The sequence below is a fragment of the Astyanax mexicanus genome, chromosome 3 (genome assembly GCF_023375975.1).
Source record: "Astyanax mexicanus isolate ESR-SI-001 chromosome 3, AstMex3_surface, whole genome shotgun sequence".
NCBI classification, from domain to species: Eukaryota; Metazoa; Chordata; class Actinopteri; order Characiformes; family Acestrorhamphidae; genus Astyanax; species Astyanax mexicanus.
This window is the reverse complement of record NC_064410.1, coordinates 34,040,229-34,057,134: the sequence shown is the minus strand read 5'-3', so window position 1 is coordinate 34,057,134 and position 16,906 is coordinate 34,040,229. Positions and strand designations below refer to the sequence as shown.

The 16,906-nt window shown below is 39.6% G+C and overlaps 1 protein-coding gene across 2 annotated transcripts in view; it reads left to right on the top strand.

Annotated features, from left to right (window-relative positions):
- Positions 1 to 12,332, top strand: part of mtx1b (metaxin 1b) — a 35,612-nt gene extending 23,280 nt beyond the window's left edge. Inside the window, exons 4-8 of one of the 2 annotated variants that reach the window (XM_007254698.4) lie at positions 2,592 to 2,684; positions 5,055 to 5,237; positions 9,452 to 9,528; positions 10,247 to 10,404; positions 11,596 to 12,332. In XM_007254698.4, the coding sequence (XP_007254760.2) occupies positions 2,592 to 2,684; positions 5,055 to 5,237; positions 9,452 to 9,528; positions 10,247 to 10,404; positions 11,596 to 11,810 (726 nt within the window). In that variant the 3' untranslated portion in view covers positions 11,811 to 12,332. Of the gene's footprint in view, positions 1 to 2,591; positions 2,685 to 5,054; positions 5,238 to 5,269; positions 7,945 to 9,451; positions 9,530 to 10,246; positions 10,405 to 11,595 lie in introns of those variants that run through there. The other variant, XR_007438486.1, reaches the window with a different exon arrangement.
- The last annotated feature ends 4,574 nt before the right edge of the window (positions 12,333 to 16,906 follow it).

Here is a 16,906-nt window from a genome sequence, read left to right as displayed (position 1 = left end):
GGTCTCTTTACTGTATATTACATGTTTAGGAGTTTCTTTCTTTGCTTTGGTTTCACTGCTTCACTTAGAGGGCAACCACCCCTATCGTTAAGATGTCAGGACACAGTGGGACATCTTCTGACTTCTAACACAAAAATGTTTCCCTCTCTGGTCAGTAGTAGAAAGCTGCTGGCCTGCACTGTATTTTCTACAGCATATAGTGTTGCTTCTCACGTCGCTAACAGATTTAGAATAATTCAAAACTGACTTTCAGAACCACTAACCATCGTAATCTGGCCCAAGTCAGATTTTATATTCTGTTAATAATTTCTTCACTGTGTGTGTTTTATGTACTGTCCCAGTAAAACTCACTTCTAGGTATCAGGGCTGTGCAAAATTCAGAATTTCATTCAGTTCAATGAATTAATTAGAACTGAATTGATTTTTTTTCACGTATCAGTGAGAATGTAATACTTTCAATATACATGTTTCTTCCAAATGGCAGTACAGACAATAACAATAATCATACATTTTTTATATTTTAATTTTAAAGTAATCAAATGAAACACTGTTTTGGTGAATGCGGTTATTATTTATAAAGTACTATACAGGGTAATGTTGTTACATGTAATGGTTATCAATTCCTCAAATGTTTTCTCGTGGAGACGGCATTGTTCTGGTCTGAATATATTCCCTGCAACACTAAATATGGAATAAAAGTTTAGAGAACCATTTTAAAAGACTTGGATAAAGCAAGGTATTCTGGGAAATGTAGTGCTGTTCTATCATTTGACAAAACTAACAAATTCCACAACTGGTTGGTTTTTAATGTTAATTTGTGCTCCATACAATAAAATCTGTGTGACATTCATGTTTTAGTCATATGTAACATATACTGTAATGCTTCATTGTTAAATACACCTTAATTATGTGTTTCTTTCTTTCAATTCAGATTTGAATTGCAATTGTGCTTCCTGTTCGCAATCTCAATTTAAATTCAAGAACTGAATTGGAATTTAGGGGTCATTCTTAATTCAATTCTGAATTTTGTACAGCCGTGCTGGGTATATAGTCACTTTACTGCAATTTCCAGTCTGCAACATAAGGGGAAGTCACAATGTGCAGCTTAAGAAACTTGTACTTAAGAAAAATGTGCCTTTAGTTCATTACGGTAATTCCTTTGTCGTTATTAAAGTAAAATGTTCGATTAATAGTGATATTAATTTAAGTTTATATAGCGCTGCACTAGTATCATGAGATCCCTAATGTTAAATAAAGCTACTGTGATTTTTTGTGAGTATTTGTTAGTAATGTTGGCCTACTTCTGTTGGTCTAAAGTGCAGCTGGAGCATTTAAATGCTTAAACTGGGGAAGAATCTCTTATTTAGGCCCATCTGAGGTCTTTTCCTTTTGAAGGCCATGGTTATTGGGCTCTGTGGTTTGGTAAGCAGTAGCTCGTTGTGTAGCGGTCTCTGTGTTAAGAGTTATGGTCTGGATTTTATAAGGCTGGCACTGTGTTTAATTGGGCAGAGGGGTGGGTACTTAGTGTAGTATGAGAAAACCAGAACAGCTGTTACTCTGGTCCTGTAAGGTGCATACTTTTGCTGCTGCTCTCCCTGTACTGTATGTCAGCTGTGTAATAACTTGCATACCTAAAACAGAGTCTCTACAGTTTAGAAATTGCTGATTTATCAGGTGCATTTTGGATTCCCAGAGCAGTTTGGGCACCTCAAGCTACCACTTCCACTTCCACATTGTGATCTCAGACTTTATTTGATGTTAGTACAGCTGTTCTAGCATGTTGTTTGTCTGTATAGTTTGATTCAATGGTCTTTTTTATTCTACGTATTATCTAGGACACCAATGACAGTACTGATGCCTGTCCTGCTCATGTCTTTATACAGTCGCGAGCAAAGCTTTTTGGCACAGTAAGGTGGTTCTGGTGTTGCAGAAGAGAAACACACACAGCCTAAACACTCCACCATTAGCCAGACACGCAGTTTAAACAGTAATACATTAATACATTCTATCTCGCTCTGCAGGCCTGCAGCTGGATCATCGCTGCTCCTAAATCACTCACAGTTCTCCATGACGCTCACTGTGAGATCACACACTGGACACCGAATGTATGGCTCATCAGATCACAGCTACAGAAAAGCCTCTGACAGGTCGTGTCAGCAGTGTCCAGCTGCAGCCCAGCAGATTACGTCTAGTTCTGTCCAGATATTTTTTTTCTGAGTGTACTGAGATTCTGATACTAATAAAGGGGTTCATTTTTAGAATTATTTTAAAACAACAGTTTGTCACAAATTACAGTCAGTCAGTACAGAGATGGTATTATTGCACTGGAGTTTGTTTTATTGGTTAACACTGGAAAAATGAGCTAATGTAACCAAGTAAAAAGAATCTTAATAATATCCTACTATTTAGCATCTGAATTATCACATACTCTCCTCAAACCGTGTGGAGATGTTCAGTAATCTCTAATGATTATGCCTATGTGGTTTCTGACAAAGCTAAAAACAGTTGCAGCATCCTGAGACCAGGCCTGGGTATTGTCTGGACTGTGTCATGTTGTATAAACAGTTGGTTTTGATTCTCTTGTTTTTCAGAAATACAACGCTGACTATGACCTCTCAGCTAAAGAAGGAGCCGACACGCTGGCCTTCGTCTCGTTACTGGAGGAGAAACTGCTGCCAGCTCTGGTAAGAAGAAGGAGAGAATGAGTGAGTGGGAGAGAGATGAGGTGATTGATACACCGATGAAAGGAGGAAAAGATAGATAGTTGGTCGACTTTATTAATTCCAAAGACAAACTTGATTATTCCTGAAAAAATCTGGAAAGCTACCGAACGTTTGCTACATTTGTTCATGTATGAAATCATAAATAAGCAAGTGGAATACCGCCAGAGCGAGTCCGAGTGTCCTATCTGCTCCACGCTCTGCGTTAGCTGGGGGTGGGGCAGATTACGACAGAAGTCGGGGTCAAACTTGTTGGCGTAATTAACTTGCGTTAAAAAAGTAATGACCCGTTACTGATTGTAAAAGAATAGCGTGTGTTAACGTTTAAACTTCATTCTGGATATTAATGTTATAATGAGGGCTCCATTCTGGATATTAAAGCTGCTGTCCTTAAGATTTTTTTCTTTAATTTAAAACACTGGGCATAAAACATTTGAATAAATGGCTTCATGTGCTCCTGCCACCATTTCTGCAAACCCAAATATATTAATTCTAAAAACAGGGTGTCTGGTAAGTTTTCCTGGGAGTTTGCCCATGATCAGTTTTCTGGTTACCAGAGCAACAGCAGTGCTGTTAATATCACTGATACAAAAGCTACTGCAAACATGCAGATATCAGAAACAAATTTCACACATAACTGGCACAAAATAAAAACTAGTAAAAAATAAAAATGACCAGATTAATATGCTTTGAAAAGTACTTTTTAGTATGCTAGGTGCAGCTGCATGGTCTTACTAATAACCTACAGACTGTTGCTTTAATGTAAGTAGAGTTTTCTTTACCATAAGGTTTAATTTTAGAATCATCTGCAGATCTAGATCATGAGTATCTCTATATCATGAACTCTCTATATCGCTTTAAAGCTGATTCCAAGCTATATTAATGGACTCCAAACTATATTCTGTATGTCATTGCTGCCATTTGAGTCATTTTATTAGTAGTAAATTACACTGGTATGCCCCATTTCATAAGACTGGAACTAGTATTTTGTCATGTGACTTCTGCTATGTCCCACAAAAAGCTAAAGAACAACTGTGGGATCTCTGGGTTAATATCTGTGGCTAATGATGACAGTATCTTTGTGTATTTTTCCTCTGTTATTTTTCTCCTGGTTTAGATGTGGTCTGACCTTAAGCATTTAAAAGGTCAACATTATTTTCACTGCATGCCAAAACGACAACCTGCAGTCTCCAGTGCATTACACATCCTATCATTACACTAGAAATAAAACATTTTAAAATGTATAGAGATCACATTTCTAAACCCATTCTATCCCTTCAGACACTCTTAAAATTAGAACTTCACAGCGAGTGGGAGGTCTCTAAACCGATCAGGCAGAGGAGGTCTCCAAACAAACGAGGTTGAGCTTTGGGCTGCTTGCAGTCAGTAGGAGCTCTCTAAACTAACAAGGCAGACCTTTAGGCCAATTATAGCTGCCCTGTGTCCTCCAAACAAACAATGAGAATAAATCTGTGTCTGGGGCCGTCCTAGACCAAACAAGGTAGGGATCCTGTCCCAAAAATGTCAGTATTGATGTACATAATTAGGTGTACAGCTTTTATGTTAAAGAAGATAATGCAGTAATGTTCAGTTTTGTCTAATAACACGATTTTAGGCATTAGTATCATTGCAATAAAGTATTAAAACTATTGCATTTCCAGATGCATGTGTACATATGCTCCCCCAGCATTTTGTCTGTGATCAGAAGTATTATTGAGGATGTTGTGCTGAAGATTAACAGACTCTTCTGTTCTACTGGGAAAGCTTTAAACTAGATGTTTTTTCTGCATTTGATTTCTGTGAGGACTTTATCGCCTTTGGTCACACGCGAGCATTAGTGAGGTCAAGTGCTTATAATAGATGATTAGTTCTGCCACTTAAGTCCATTCTAAGTGTTTTGGAAGAAGCTTCATGACTTCTAATAACTCCCTGAGATGCTCTTAATACTAGTTTCTCTTAACAGTACCAAAAACTGTTAAGATAACTCTTCAAAGATACCAGACTCAAAAACAGAGACTGTTTGGAGTGTTGAATGAGGGGAACCAACTGTTGCGTGTTATTGTGCACGTATACACGTTGTATATGGAACACCCAGACTCATTTACTATATGTTTCTTGTGCCTCACTGTCTCTCTCCTGTGTTTAACAATGAGAACGGCAGACTTTGTGAGTTTCCTGAGCTGAGTTATAAGTGAGAACCTCAAACAGACTTGTGTTAAAACATTTACAGCAGTGTTCAGGATGCTCTACCTTTTAGAGGTGTGTATAGATAGGCCTGCTCAGATTGTGTGTGTTTTTTTCCACTGATTTTATCACTTTCCGTCTTGTCTCCAGATTTACACGCAGTGGGTTGATGCTAAGAACTATGTGGATGCGACGCGCCGCTGGTACGCAGAAAACATCCCCTTCCCCCTCAACTTTTTGCTGCCGAACCGCATGCACGGCCGACAGCTGGAGAGACTGCGGCTGGTCAGAGGAGACCCAGCGCTGGAGCCAGGAGAACAGCTGGAGAAAGAGGTAATGAAGAGGAGAAGAAAGTAAGGTTGAAGTAATTAGACAGTTGACTGATAAGCAGTTCAATTCCTACTTTTTCCCTGTTATTTAGTAGTCAGGACTAGGGTATTGGGAAAAAAATGTACATGCAAATGTTATATGTATCGCAATATTAAACAATGAAGGAACTATGAGGTCACCAGCCCCGCCCACACCCAAGCGCTGTCTTGCGTCCGGACTGATCAAGAGCTGAGTCAGCACTGGGGAGACCGGACGGCTGCCTCTGGTAAAGCTACGGGAGGAGGTGTGTGTGTGTTTGTAAACAACGCGTGGTGTAGAGACGTTCAGACAGTTCATCAGCACTGTTCACCAGACGTGGAGTTTCTCCTGCTTAAATGTCGTCCCCACTACCTTCCACGGGATTTTTTTCAGCTGTGTTTTTATGCTCTGTTTACATTCATCCACGAGCGAACTCCACAGCAGCGCTCGGTGCACTCCATGACGTCATCAGCGCACTGGAGACGGCTCACCCTGATGCCGGCATCATCACAGCTGGTGATTTTAATCAGTGCAACCTACGGACTGTATTCCACAATTACTACCAACATGTGGATATTCCTACACGTGATAAAAACACGCTGGATCACGTGTACAGTAACGCACCACGCCCCCACTTTGGACAATCAGACCACATCTCCCTATTCCTGTACCCAGCATACAGGCAGAGACTGAAACAGACAACCCCCACAACCAGAACAGTGAAAATATGGACTCCGGAGACTGAGGGCATCCTGCAGGACTGTTTTGCTACAACAGACTGGGATATGTTTGAGGCTGCAGCCACTATGGTGGACTCTTCAATCAACAAACAGGAGTATGCTGAGCACGTGTCCGGTTACATCAGCACGTGTGTGGACAACATCGTGCCCACCATACAGGTGAAGAGGTTCCCCAACCAGAAACCTTGGGTCAACAACCAGGTACGACACATGCTGCATGCTCGTTCTCTTGCATTCAGATCAGGCAATGAGACTGAGTACAAAGCTGCGAAGTACAAACTGAGGAAGACCATCACAGTGGCAAAGAGGCAGTACAGGGAGAAACTGGATGGCTTCTACACCACTGCTGACTCAAGGAGGATGTGGCAAGGCCTGCAGCACATCACAGACTACAGGAGCACCACCAGCACCATCAGCTTCACAGACAGCCTACCGTATGATCTCAACACATTCTACACCCGCTTCGAGGCCTCCAGCAACAACACTGAGAGGGGTACACACACCCAGCTCTCCCAACCCCCCTCCTCCACACTCTCAATATCACCAGGCCAAGTTTGCAGAGCTTTGAGTAAAATCAACCCCCGCAAGGCAGCAGGACCAGACAATATTCCTGGGCGGGCCCTCAAAGCATGTGCGAACGAACTGGCTGGTGTTCTGGCCTCCATTTTCAATCATTCCCTCAGCCAGAGCATTGTTCCCACCTGCTACAAGACCACAACCATCGTCCCCCTCCCCAAGAAGAGCCCCCCCACCTGCTTGAATGACTACAGGCCAGTAGCACTCACTCCGATCATTATGAAGTGCTTCGAGAGAGTGGTGCTGGCCCACATCCAGCACAGCATACCGGACACCCTGGACTCACTGCAGTATGCCTACCGTCATAACAGATCCACCTCAGACGCCATCTCTGCTGCCCTCCACTACTCCCTCTCACACCTGGAAAACAAAGACTCCTACATTAGGATGCTCTTTGTGGACTACAGCTCTGCCTTCAACACGGTCATCCCCCACAAACTCACCCACAAGCTGTCCACACTCAGCTTGCACCCCTCCCTCTGCGACTGACTCCTGGATTTCCTGACTGGCAGGCCCCAGTCTATAAGGATTGGCAACAGGACTTCAGCCAGCATCACCACCTACACCGGCACCCCACAGGGATGTGTCCTCAGCCCCATCCTTTACACACTGTTTACCCACGACTGTGTCGCCTCACACAAGGACAATATCATCCTGAAGTTCGCTGATGATACCGCGGTGATAGGCGCATCACTGGCGGAGATGAAGTGGCCTACAGGAGTGAGGTGACCAGGCTGGTGTTATGGTGCGAAGACAACAATCTCGCTCTCAACACGGTCAAGACAAAGGAGCTGATAGTGGACATGAGAAAGGGTAGGAGACCTCATCAGCCACTGTTCATCCGGGAACTTGAAGTGGAGAGAGTGAGCAGCTTCAAATACCTGGGCGTCCACATCAGTCAGGACCTCACATGGACAATAAACACAACGCAGCTGGTCAAAAAGGCTCAACAGCGGCTGTACTTTCTGAGGAGACTGAGGAAGTTTGGGATGTCTCCCAAGATCCTCAACAACTTCTACAGCTGTGTGATCGAGAGCCTCCTGACCAGCTGCATCACCGTGTGGTACGGCAGCACGACTGTGGCAGAGCGCAAACGTCTGCAGAGAGTGGTGAAGACTGCCGAGAAGATCATCAGGACTCCACTGCCCTCCCTGCAGAGCATCTACCACCACAGAGTCCACAGGAGAGCTGCATCCATCCTCAAAGACTCCACCCATCCCCAGCATGGACTGTTCACACTTCTGCCCTCAGGCTGGAGGTACAGAAGTGTAAAATGCAGGACCACCAGGTTAAAGAACAGTTTCTTCCCCACGGCCATCAGACTCTTGAACACACCTAAGGAATGACCCTGCCTTCAGACTCTAAACACACCTCAGGTATAACCCTGCGATCAGACTCTTGAACACAACTCAGGAATAACCCTGCACTTTACTTCAACATGTTTACATTGCAGCCGTCACTTTACTGTTAATCTTTTTTTAATATATATAGTTAATGTCCATAACTGCATTATTTCGCACTTGCACTTTTTTTATACATTTCTTTGCTTAAGTAACTTTTATTTTTTTATGTCTTTGACAATTAGGCTAGTTTAATATTTATAACCTTATTGTATTTTTTTGCACTTTTTCTATCTTCTATTTGGCATTCTTGGCGAAGAGCAAAGAAAGAATTTCATTGTACACTGAAACCCGTTTCTGTACTGTACATATGACAATAAACTCTTTGAATCTTTGAATCTTGAATCAAAACCCGAGAAAAACAGCAAAAAAACAGTAATCAGCCCTTTAATCAGGCATTTAATTGGCTTTTTAAAAGGTAAAATTGTGTAAATAAAAGTGTAAATTTAGCTGTAACTGGAAATATCTGTGCAAAACTGTGCTGGACTGAGGTGCACAGCTTTCAACACCTGCGTTTACAAGCACGTTCCCAACCATGTGGATGGAGGCCATGCGGTTACCTTGTGTTTACTCCTGCCCCCATCTGGCACTTCCACTCCCCCTCACCCTTCTCAGGCAGCAGCAGCCTGTTACTCACACAGACACAGAGACAACGCTGTGTATCTACTTCTTGTGTCAAGAATCAAAACATTGCAACATGATGTGTTTGATTTAATCGCCTTAAGTTACATTGCAAGTCCTGCGATGTGACTATTGCGCATGTGCACATCACAATAGTCACAATATGATGCTTAAATTTATATATCGTGCAGCTCTAGTCAGGACCCCACAGGACCACCACAGACCCACTATTCTTAAGGTGGTGGTACATTCTCAGCACTGCAGTGAAACTGTCATGGTGTTTTGTTCTGGTATGTGTGGATCAGCAACAGAAGTGCTGCTGGTGTTCTTAAACACTGCGTCCACTCACTGTCCTTCTAGACACTTATACTTAGCTGCTCCACCTTGCAGATGTAGAGGAAAATCAACGACAAAAGCTCATCTGTTGCTGCACAGTCTCTTTTGCTCATCCTCTAGTCGTGGCTGGATGATCTTGATTGGTGGAATATTCTCAGTCCAGCTGTGACACTAATGTGTTTAAAAACTCCAGCAGCACTGCTGATGCTGATACACTTGTACCACCACAACACATACCATGCTATTTTCTCTGCAGTGCTGAGAATGACCCCCATCCAAATAATACCTGCTCTGTGGCTGTCCTGTGGGGGTCTTAGGTCTTGAAGAATATATTGGCTTATATTTTAAATCCCACTAAAAAACTAATTGACAAGTGTTTCTTGAGGTGAACTTAATGTATTGGAATGAGAGAACACTATAACATGCAGGGTAGAGGTTCTACAAAACTAGAATTGAGAAATGTTAAATGTAATGGATTTATCTGATTCAGTACCTGTTGAATAATTCTCTGTTGAATCTGTCTCAGCTTTATCAGGATGCCCTGGAGTGTATGACCCTTCTGTCCCAGAGACTCGGCTCCCATAAATTCTTCTTTGGAGATTCGTAAGTAACATCTTTCCATTATCGATTGCATCAAAGTTTATATGAAGTGTAACTGCTTTTATTGCCAGTGTTGCTATAAACCTGGATATTTTAGACCTGTGTGAATGCATAATGTCTTTTTAACATTCATTTAAAATCCCAATTACAGATGCCTACTATCTAGTCGAAGTTCACTGTAGAAGAAAATGGCAAGATGAATGGTCCAGCAATATGCAATATGGACTTCCTTAATAGACAAGATCAGACAATCATGACTAGGTGCCGAACTGGACATACTGCTCTTACCCACCGTCACTTCCTGGTTGGTGAACAGACTCCAGCCTGCCAATTCTGTGAAACTCCTCAAACTATTAAACATATCTTAGTAGACTACCCTGCACTTTTAACCATCAGAAATGACTTTTATAGGGTTACAAACGTGAAAGAACTGTTTGAAAAGATTCCACCAGCTAAAATACTTAGTTTTCTGGAAGTCCTTCATATAAAGACACTGATTTAAGTCTGTGATGCCCAAGATATGAACATTGTTGATGCCATAAAATAGCCAACATGTTGCTGATATGGCACAAAACCCAAACGAACAAACAAAATTCATATAAAAGCTGTTTGACCAGGATGGTAGGATGCCTTGTCTTGAACTATACAATGTTTGAGTTGCCAATTCAGTACACTGAATGACTTAACAGTACTATGTGTGAATTACGTTGTGCTCCTCTAGGCCCTCCTCTCTGGATGCATATGTGTTTGGCCACTTGGCTCCCATTCTGAAGATTAAGTTGCCCAACAACAAGCTCCAACAGCACATCAACTCCCTGGAGAGCCTGCGGCAATTCTGCAACAACATCCTAGTTCTCTACTTCCCCTCAGAGAGCAGAGGTACAGGAGTTTTTCTCTGGGTTCATACTGAAGTTTCTGATGCACTGTAAAGACTACACACAAATCAGATTTATACTTACTTACTACAATTACTACAATAAAGTCCCACCACAATTACTACTTTTAGACTGTAAAAACTATAAACACTACAGATCCAGCTACACACGCTTCAGATACATACTGAATTAAATACACTCCGTAAATAATACTGTAACACTGCAAAACTACTCTGAACGTTCATAGTGGATTAAAATGACTTTCCAATGACTATGCAATGAAGATTCATATTAGTTATTACTGTCAGCCTGTAAAAAACAATACAGACTGCAGATTTAAACTGGAATACATTACTCCAGCATTATTACTGTCAAACTGTAAAACTAGGCACACTGCAGATTCATACTAGATTAAATCATTCTACACTTATTTATGATATACTGTAGAGTTAGGCTCTACATAATTATTTTTTATGTATATATATAAGTTGGTTTTAAGTTTTATCCCATTTTCTCCAAATTTACACTCATTAGGACTACCCCTGTCACTATAAATGCCCCAACACTGTTGATGCAGCACTGCCGATTAGCATCACAGTGTGCTCGGAGGAAAGCGCACTGAGTGGGTTTGCATACATCAGCTCACAGACACCTTGTGATGAGTGACATCACCCTTTGAAGTGATGCGGGAAGAGAGCGTCATCTTCCCACCTAAAGAGAGCAAGGACAATTGTGCTCTCTCAGGGTTCTGCAAGCCGATGGCAAGCTACATGACCAGGATTTGAACTGGCGATCTCCTGATCATAGTGGCAGCGCCTAAGTCCACTTGACCACTCGGAGCCTCAGATTACATAATTCTACATTTATTAATGGTACACTGTTAGACACCATGTAGTTTCATACTGCATTAAATTACTCCACACTTAGTAGTCACCTACTACACAACTAGACATACTGCAGATTTATGCTAGATTAAAATGATTTTACAGGTATTACCGTCAGACTGCTAAACTATATTCTGCAGATTCATACTGGATTCCCGTTTTTGTTTATGATCCCTAAATTGATAGAACCAAAATTTTAGCTAATCCACTGCGAGTTAAATTTAAAACATTGACAATTGTGTGCCAAACAGCAACATTGATCAGGTTGTTTCAGTATTGTATTATAACCTATGTCTTTTTGTACTGCGCAGAGCTGCCGACCCGAAAGGTGTCCCCACAAGCTGAAGGTGGAGATTTTGATAACGAACCACACAAACGGCGGAACCAGATACTGTCAGTCCTGTTCGCCGTGGGAGCCATGCTGGGTTACGCTGTCCTCAGTGGCATCATCACAATTAAACACACACATGCACAGCTGGAGGAACCACACATTGAGGAAGAAGAGGACGAGGAAGAAGAGGAATGATGAAGAAAAGTCATTACACATGGAAATGCTTCTACTGGGCCAATGGGTGTATTCACTTTGCAGCTTGCAATGGACATCCGCCTGTTATTCAAAGAGAAACTGTACACTGTGTACATTTTGATATAATCTCCACATGCTGCTCAACCGAAGTATTTCTGAGATTGTTACAGGCAAGCCCCATGTTGGTGTTTTTCATTTTTCTATTTTTTAAATAATTAATTCCTATTATTATTTTATTTTTAAAGTGATAACTCTAATTATTATTTAATCAATTGCTTTATCCTTTGTTTGGAAGCTAATTCCCCACAACTTCATGACCAATATCAAAAACGGAAATGCTTCTGTTTTTTTGGAGCAAGGATGTGTTCTGTCAACTGATATCATTAAACCACATATTCTGGTTCACGTCTGTTTTTTGGCATGTATTTCAAATGACTCACATGATATAACACAGCCTGTTATCTTTCAACAGTGGAGAGCTTCATCCTCTAACCTGAATTAAAGCTCAATTCTTTCTATTATTATTTTTTTGTTTTTCTAATGCCACCAAAAACACATTTACATACACTCACAAAGCCATGATATAGAGTCCCAGATACTACGATAAACATTATAAACATGCTCTATAGTCCACGGTATACCTATGATATACTTATGATTTCATAATAATTTAATTGCACCTTTTTAAAGGGCAGTGACCTGAGGTCTGCAGAAATGTTTAAGATCTTTTTCATATATTGTACAATAAGTGATTATTGTAATCATTGTGATGGCCTTAATTTGCTGTTTAAATTACCTTAAATGTCCTTTAAATTATTCCTTATACAAATGCTGAAAACCTTCCTTTAAATTCTGCTCCATGTTGACAGGATTGTATCACAAAATTCCTGCAGGGGTTTCAGGAACACTTAAATGCTTAGAATCTCCTGTTCTAGCACATCCCAAATGTTTTTTTTTTTAATAAATTCAAATCCAGTAAAGAAGAACACTGATCTTTGATCTGTTGTTGAGGTGACATTTGTAGGAATCTTCCTAAGAATGTGCACTGTTTCTAGTACAGAATGAGTCAAAACAACTGCACTGGATCATAAATAAATAGCAAATATGTAGGAACTCATGTTCACATACCGTGATTTATTTAATATGAAGTGAAAATAACTGGAAATATCAAAGAGATTGTGCAGTATTTGTACATGCCACATTTAGTTGTTTTTTTTCCCTCAATATATTAAATTCTGAGAATAATGTGTATTTGATTGTGTATTGAAGTGTGCAGAGGATTTGTTGACAATAGCGGGGGTGTCCAAAATTTTAGATAGATTTTAGAAAGATGGAGAGAATTTTATACCCACACAAACATTCAAATATACCGATCATGAAGTGTTACCTTAGGGGATTGCTTTTTGGTGCAGCCACACCTGTTTAAGTTGAGAGGTGTTATCTTGAGAGAGAGCTCACATGAACAATGAAGAATGGAATGATTGTCCTCTGTCGTGTTTGGCTAGAATTGCAGGTGTGAACAACCAAGTGACTCTGGCAAAAATCACATCCACGTGCATTGCACGAGGCCCATCACATATCCCTTAGGTCAGTGCAGTGTTCTCCAATAAGACATGGCAAAAGTTGATGACATTTCCTGCCTTGGTTCCATGTCGTTTGGCTTGTCAGTTAATGTACGTAAACATTACAAATTAGCAATAAATAACTTGTAACATGTAATGGTAACACTTTATAATACTGTTCCATAGTTAATAGGTAACTAAGCAGTAACTAAGCAGTAACTTATTAATAGTGCTGCATTAATACCTAAATATTTTCTATTAACTACCAGGGAGTACTGAATAATTACTCAGTAGATAGTACTGAACTAATGATTATAGTAGTTCACTATTAACTTCACAATAATTACTGAGACTTACATATCTCCCAGAGAACTACTTACTAATGATGTCTCCTTTATAATAACTATTCATTAATTACTGCTCAAATCAACATTTACTACTGAAAACCCTTACATGCCACCTGGGGAACTATAGATCTAAATCAGTCTACACAAACAATTATTCTATCAGTGGTGATATTAAAGTGATATTGAGTGACACCATTTGTAGTAGTAGTAACCTTAATTACCTTATTATCATCATTATCTTCCAAATATTAGCAACATATAGTAAATTAATACAGTGTGTCGTAATCTGCTTAAACCCCAATTTTGAAAGAAAAAAAAAACTTTATAACGTAATATTATTACATAGTAGACATTATTTATGTTCTCCAGAAGACTCTAAGACTGTACTCAATTTTGTTTTAATGGTCACTGCTTTAATTTTCAGCACCAACCTTATAAACGTTCATCTTTAGCCTTGCAGTCTCACAGACTTTTAGTGCCCATTATTAGGGTAATTACGGTAATTCCACAGCGCCGGACCGCTAGCTTCTATCAGTGTGTTTATCTGCTGCTGCAGGTTATTCTATCAGTGGTGATATTAAAGTCAGTGACACCACTTGTCATATATTAACCTTACTTACCTTAGTATCCTCAATATCTTCCAAATGTTAGACACACTGAAATGTGCAGCAGTCTGCTTAACCCCCATTTTTGTAATGTTCTGTCAGTGTGTTACAGGTGTTTATTCTAAACCTGTGCTCTTCTTCAGTCCTCCTGGAGATGTGCTCAGTAGAAGTGATGGCTCACATACAGCTTTACTCTAGGTTGTGTCCTACATCCTTATTCTGGGGGAAATCATGTTTAAATGAATAAATATTTGTGTTAGATAACGAACTAGGCATCCCTGTGTTCTTCATAGATAATTAATAAGGGGTCCCTGTCTTCTTTTTTCAGGAGTTAACAGCAGCACATGTTAACCCATTACTAACGACTGAGGAGTTACTGTGTTCTTCTTTAGGAGTTACTGCAAATCATACCACAGTATTATAAAGTGAGAAACATGGTAACTAATTACTAATTACTGAGGAGTTACTGTGTTCTTCTTTAGGAGTTACTGCAAATCATACCACAGTATTATAAAGTGAGAAACATGGTAACTAATTACTGAGGAGTTACTGTGTTCTTCTTTAGGAGTTACTGCAGATCATGTCACAGTATTATAAAGGGAAATATACATTAATAATAATAATAATAATAATAATAATAATAATAATAACACACATTTAACCTAGTTAACTAACACACACATTTAACCTAGTTAACTAACACACACATTTAACCTAGTTAACTAACACACACACATTTAACCTAGTTAACTAACACACACACATTTAACCTAGTTAACTAACACACACATTTAAACTAGCTAACACAATTAACCTAGCTAACACACACACATTTCCCCTAGCTAACTTAGCTTGCTAACTAACACACATTTAACCTAGCTAACTAACACACACGCATTTAACTTGCTAACACACATATAACCTAGCTAACTAACCCACACATAAAAGTTAACTTAGCTAGCAAACGAACACACATAACTTAGCTAACTAACACACATTTAAACTAGCTAACTAACACACACATAACCTAGCTAACTTAGCCAGTTAACTAACACACACATAACCTAGCTAACTTAGGTGGCTAACGCTAACTACACACACAACCAACTTAGCTAACTTAGCTAGCTAACACACATCCTAAAGCTGGTTAACAACCCACAAAGAGTCCTCATCTGATCCGGGGGTAAAATAAGCTGGAAAAGATCTCAATATCTTGATTACTAGTTTATTTTCAATCAAATACAGAAATATGAAAGCAACAGACTCTCTTTTAATCCTCTTCCAGCAGCAGCAGCAGCAGCAGCACAGCAGAGAATTACACGAAGGACCTGGAGAGCTGCGTCCGCTGTGAAATTACCGTAATTACCCTAATAGTGCGCAGTAAAAAAATAAATCTCTGTGAGACTTCAAACGCTGAAGATCCACTTTTATAAGGCTGATACCTAGTATTAAAGCAATGATTGTTACATTATTACAGTCTTACAGTCATTCTTAGAGTCTTAGATGCCTTCTGGAGAACTTTCATCAATGTCTTCTATGCAATAATATTACGTTATAATGTTGTTTTTTTCTTCCAAAAATTGATGGTTAAGCAGAGTAATACACACTGAAGTATTTTACTATATGTTGCTAATATTTGGAAGGAACTGAGGATAATAAGGTAATTAAGGTTATCACTACTACAAATGGTGTCACTTGCTTAATTCAAATATGCCTTCAATTAATATGCATTTAACTCAAATATGCCTGATTTAGATCTATAGTTCCCCGGGATGTAAGGGTTTTCAGTAATTAATGTTGATTTGAGCAGTAATTAATGAATAGTTATTATAAAGGAGACATAATTAGTAAGTAGTTCTCTGGGAGATATGTAAGTCTCAGTAATTATTGTGGAGTTAATAGTGAACTACTATAATCATTAGTTCAGTACTATCTACTGAGTAATTATTCAGTACTCCCTGGTAGTTAATAGAAAATATTTAGGTGTTAATGCAGCACTATTAATTAGTTACTGCTTAGTTCCTGCTTAGTTACCTATTAACTATGGAACAGTATTATAAAGTGTTACCCATGTAATTTACTGTATTATCATCTGAAATCATATTCAAGGGAACCTTTTCCACAACTTACATATTTTAATTTGGAGACAGAATAGATGAAAAGGATGGAAAACATTACCTCAAGTGATGATCAGAAGTGATGCTTTCTGTTTGAATAACCTGAAATCTGAAAGTGCATGTTGGATCACATCAAGCTTTTTTTGTTTGCTTATTGGCTGGATCAGGGCATTGTAGAGCTGTATGAAATACATAATGTGATATAATTTTGCTCAAAATCCATTCATATAAATATTTATCCAAACCAAACACTGTACAGTGTGTTGGATCGGTTTCATCCGTTGTTCTCTGATTCTTCTCTTGGCTGAAAGTGATCTGTCTGTAGAAGCTGAAATCAGTGTGCTGGTGTTATGTGGTGAACAGACTAAACAGCCTGTCAAACTCTAATGACTTTCCCACTGTAACACAAACCTGTGACCTCACCAGAGAACACTTATCTATAGTGAACTCTCTAGAAACTCCATA